Raw genomic sequence first — 4,222 nt, forward strand, 5'->3', positions numbered from 1 at the left:
TGATCAAATAATTTGCTTTATGGATGCGTTTTGATTCCTCTATCTAATTCCGGAAACTTAGAGACAATTGTCCATCAAAGAAACTACCCTTATTCAAATGGGCAAAAACATTAAATGTTGTATGATCAACATTTTAGCTTCTAGTTCTTTCTAACTTTACCAAAAATTGAAAGCGGTGAAATACGTTTCATCGAAAGATAGGGCGTGCTATGAAAAACCAGACGCCAAATTAAAAATTTTGGGGAGGGTGTCGTATCAAATGTCATCTTTTGCGACATTACCTAAAGTAGAGTCGCAAAAGTTTTTTTCCAAAAAACCTTACGATCTATATTACTAAGAATTTGCGATGGTTGTGTTGTGACATCCCACATCGCCCAGGGGAGTGATCCTTATATGTATATTCCCATCTCCACCTAGCACGAGGCCTTTCGGGAGCTCACTGGTTTCGGGTTTCGTAGGAACTCCGAAGTTAAGCGAGTAGAGCACGAGAGCATTCCTAGGATGGGTGACCCATCGGAAAGTTATCGTGTGAGTTCCCAAAAACAAAAACGTGAGGGCATGGTCGGGGCACAAAGCGAACAATATCGTGCTACGGTGGAGTCGAGCCCGGGATGTGGTGGGGGCCCGGACCGGGATGTGACGTGTGTGCTCTGTCGCAAATAGAGGGTCGCAAAAGAGTCTTTTTCTTGTAGTGCCAAGACCCGATCTCTCCCTCTCAACCATTGTCTGAGCCAAATCTCATTTGGTATTAATATTATATTGAATTTTGTTGTAGGTCTATTTAACTGAAAAATTATAGGGTGGGAGAGAGAGCGGTGCGGTGTAAGGATCAAATACCAATTCCCCCCACCCCTCCCCCCACCAAAAAAAAGAGAGGATGTATTATGTAGAGTGATTGGATATGATTTGGTTTGGTAGGTCGGTTTCATTTGTAATTTTCTTTTTCTTTTTTTCAATTTAAATATTGTTCCTCTTGGAATGCGGAAGAATGTGAAAGTTATTTTTTGGGGGATTTTAGTTGGATGAAGACAGAGTTCAGGGTTTGGGATGTTGGGCGGAAGAGAGATTGGATTTTGGCTTGTTTTAGTTTAGGGTAATGCTAGGTAAACTTAATTTGTACATAAAATTTTGCAAACTCAATGGCATGGAAGACAATGGTTGATTATTACATAAGCACTGATAAACGTGGTATCTCCTATTGATGACACATCATTTAGTTTACAAACTAAATAAATGACATGGAAGGTGATGATTGAGTTGTTACTGAAACATTGATAAACGTGCTCGTTCCTATTGATGACACATCATTTAGTTTACAAATTTAGTCTCCCTAGCATCGCCCTTTAGTTGAAGCCCACTACTAATCTAGTAATTATGTAAACCATTTACCCGCGAATGTGGAAATTGATTTGTGCAATATAAGCATAGATCTGGGTATAGACACGAGTTTATGCAATAATACTAGGCAGAAAAATAATATTTCAACTAGGAACATTATAGAAGATGCTTAGCTTCGCACAATATAGAGATTAGCCCATTTTCGGGAAGAACATGGAATGGTAAAGGATCCAGCATGCGGAACAGTGAATTTCAAACGGAAATCGAGAGATGGGTTCAAAGTGTTATCTAATTGCTCACAAATAATGAATGCATTGACGATTTGCATTAATATGAATAACATAATAGACGAATTTCCAAGTTCGAAATACCCATTTCATGTTAACTTTTAAGAATCAAAACGACTTCTTTTCTTGCATTGTAAGGCGACCGCGACGGAGATGGATATGGAGATGCCTAATCATCAATCCCGGCTCTTGGTCTTGGCGATATAATTTGCTTCAACCACAGTGGCAAACTCCGGAGTTCCATTGTTTGCATTCAACGATAAGTCGAATTTATCTGTATAAATGCCGGTGACCTCCTATAATTAGAAATATAAATCAAAATTAATTAAGGAGGTATATAGAAACATAATAAGGTGAGTAAATATTCATTCACTGAAACAAATAACAAGCTAAATGGGCATTAAAGCAAACAAATCAATCAAGGTGGGGAGGAATAAGTATATCTCACTATCTCGTCCCCAGAAAGGGCAGAATCAATCAGATCATTCGATACTATCACTTCCACGCATCTCGGAAGTCGACATGCAGGCACACTTCCGGAGCTCTCTTGGAGTGTGAGTATCTGATAATTCCTGGACGACGATGTTGCCTAATGCAAGAAACAAACGGAATTGAATAATTTAAACACTTTCAACCTCTTTCTGCCAAATGATTTCAGAAGCATTTTTTGTTGTTAGAAAGTTTTTTTTTTTTAGCTAAAAACAAGGCAAGGTTTTGTATTTTTACTCGTTCTAAAACACTACCAAACAAGGCCTAATTAATTACCTGTTGCAACTTAGGAAATATGTTAGAGCATCGGGTCACAAGCCCTCGAATGCAAATCAAGGCATCCAAATGGGTTTCGCTGCGTTCAACAACATCATGTTAGAGATTCGGGAACAAAATTGAAATCAATATCATCAAAAAAGACGGACAATAGCCACTAAAGTAAAATTGGTTGCCCAAAGGCAAGGTGAAAAAATGAGAGTGGTTGTTCCATAAATACCTAATGTTGCGAATGGAAACGCACTTGCGGAGGTTGGTTATGCGAACGTAGATGCTTGGATGGACATTTTTGTAGTTTGGGTGTAAATTAAGCACAACATTTTTGGCAGCATCTTCAAAGGTTTCCAGAATAAGTCGGGGGGATTTGATCATCCAACGGGCAATTTGGATTTGAACGGGGAGAAGCTGCTCGTAATTGATCACCAGACTACACTTGTTGGCTGCAACAAAACAAATGGAGCATAAATCTTTTATCTTTGTGATCCAGATTTTTAAGAGGGACAATATACATATACTTATATATATATATATATATATATATATATATTGATGTTTACCTGACACCATCTGATTGATGAGGCGCACGTACTCAACTTCAGTTTCATCATGCTGCTGCTGAACATTTTTACTGTGATGATTGACAAAGGTGAGTAGAAATTTTTTGAATTTCTCAGCTATAAATCTTCGCACTTCATCTTTAGCAACCCACTCTTTGATCGTCCCCTCAGGAAATAACATCTTCTCAAACTTGAGATCTTGGCCGAACTCGAAGCAGTAGTACTGGTCGCAGTGGTATTCGTCTCCAAAGTAGTCGTCCTCTTCCTCGATGCCGCTAAAGTATCCGTCGTCGTCGTCAACATTGTCGTCGTCGCTAATGTATTCGTCCTCATCGAAATCCATGATTAGCTGGTCATGCCCATTCATTCCTACTGCCATGCGTTGCATGCATAATCATTAGCTTTCAGTATTCTTAGAGAAAGCTGAATAATCACGACTTAGCGAAAACTTGAAAAGCAAACAAACAATATGTTTAACCCTAAACCCTATATATACTCTCCCTCGGAACTAGTGGAAGCCCATATGCTCAAACCGTTCAATATCCCTTAAGATCCTCCAGCGGTTAAAATTCAAGAAATCTAAAATATTTGTTAGTATATCTAAAAATCTCGGAAGAGGTAGTGTTGAAGATTTCACAATCAATTCATATCAAAACATCGGGTACGTACTACAATCAGAATTACAAAATAATAACAATAACAATTAAAAACAAGGAGAGAGAGAGAGAGAGAGAGAGAGAGAGAGAGAGAGGGAGTAATTATTTAAGTGTTACGCACTGTTAGCATGTGAAGATGGTGTGGTGCGGTGCTGCAGCTGATCGATCGGTTTTGATCAACCCTTTGCTCCTTCTGAAAACTGTGACTGAGAAGCTAGCGGAATCCAGATGATGTGATCAATTTCTTTAGCCTTAAGTTAGGGTTTTCAAGTCCAAGGAGGGAGAGATTAATTAAAGTCCTTTAAGAGTCAGGAGTTTTGATTGATGTTGGGACCCCTCCAATAAGCTTTATACGCCCGAGGTCCTCATTCCATTTAGTTTACTCTCCTAATCCAACTCAACCTTTTTTTTTAATTTTTTTTTTCTTTTTCCGTCTCTTTTTCGAGGATGGGGACATATTTGCAGTGGCACTAGAGCCAAGAAAACTCTCACCTCACCGAAGTTCGATTCCCCCCATCCTCAAATCTAACTAATGACCTTTTTTTTTTCTTTTTTTTTTTTTTTTTTTTTTAAATCCCTTTCTATCACCAATTCGAGACGAACAGTCGAAGTAGAAGGA

At 38.7% G+C, this 4,222-nt stretch overlaps 1 protein-coding gene across 1 annotated transcript; it reads right to left on the minus strand.

Annotated features, from left to right (window-relative positions):
• Positions 1–1,801: 1,801 nt before the first annotated feature.
• Positions 1,802–3,326, minus strand: LOC137739216 (DNA replication licensing factor MCM2-like). Its single transcript, XM_068478764.1, has 5 exons — positions 2,948–3,326; positions 2,611–2,830; positions 2,391–2,469; positions 2,074–2,214; positions 1,802–1,921 (listed from the first exon to the last, which is right to left on the minus strand). The coding sequence occupies exons 1-5, from the start codon at positions 3,324–3,326 to the stop codon at positions 1,802–1,804; spliced, it is 939 nt and encodes a 312-aa protein (XP_068334865.1).
• Positions 3,327–4,222: the final 896 nt, after the last annotated feature.

The sequence above is a fragment of the Pyrus communis genome, chromosome 7, assembly GCF_963583255.1.
Source record: "Pyrus communis chromosome 7, drPyrComm1.1, whole genome shotgun sequence".
NCBI lineage: Eukaryota > Viridiplantae > Streptophyta > Magnoliopsida > Rosales > Rosaceae > Pyrus > Pyrus communis.

Bases quoted from the DNA above. Each gene is read 5' to 3' on its own strand.
- LOC137739216 (XM_068478764.1), bottom strand. From the start codon at position 3,326: ATGGCAGTAGGAATGAATGGGCATGACCAGCTAATCATGGATTTCGAT. The intron at 2,831-2,947 runs GTAAACATCAAT...GTTTTGTTGCAG, and splicing joins CATCAATCAGATGGTGTCAG to CCAACAAGTGTAGTCTGGTG. The intron at 2,215-2,390 runs GTAATTAATTAG...TTCTTGCATTAG, and splicing joins TATTTCCTAAGTTGCAACAG to GCAACATCGTCGTCCAGGAA.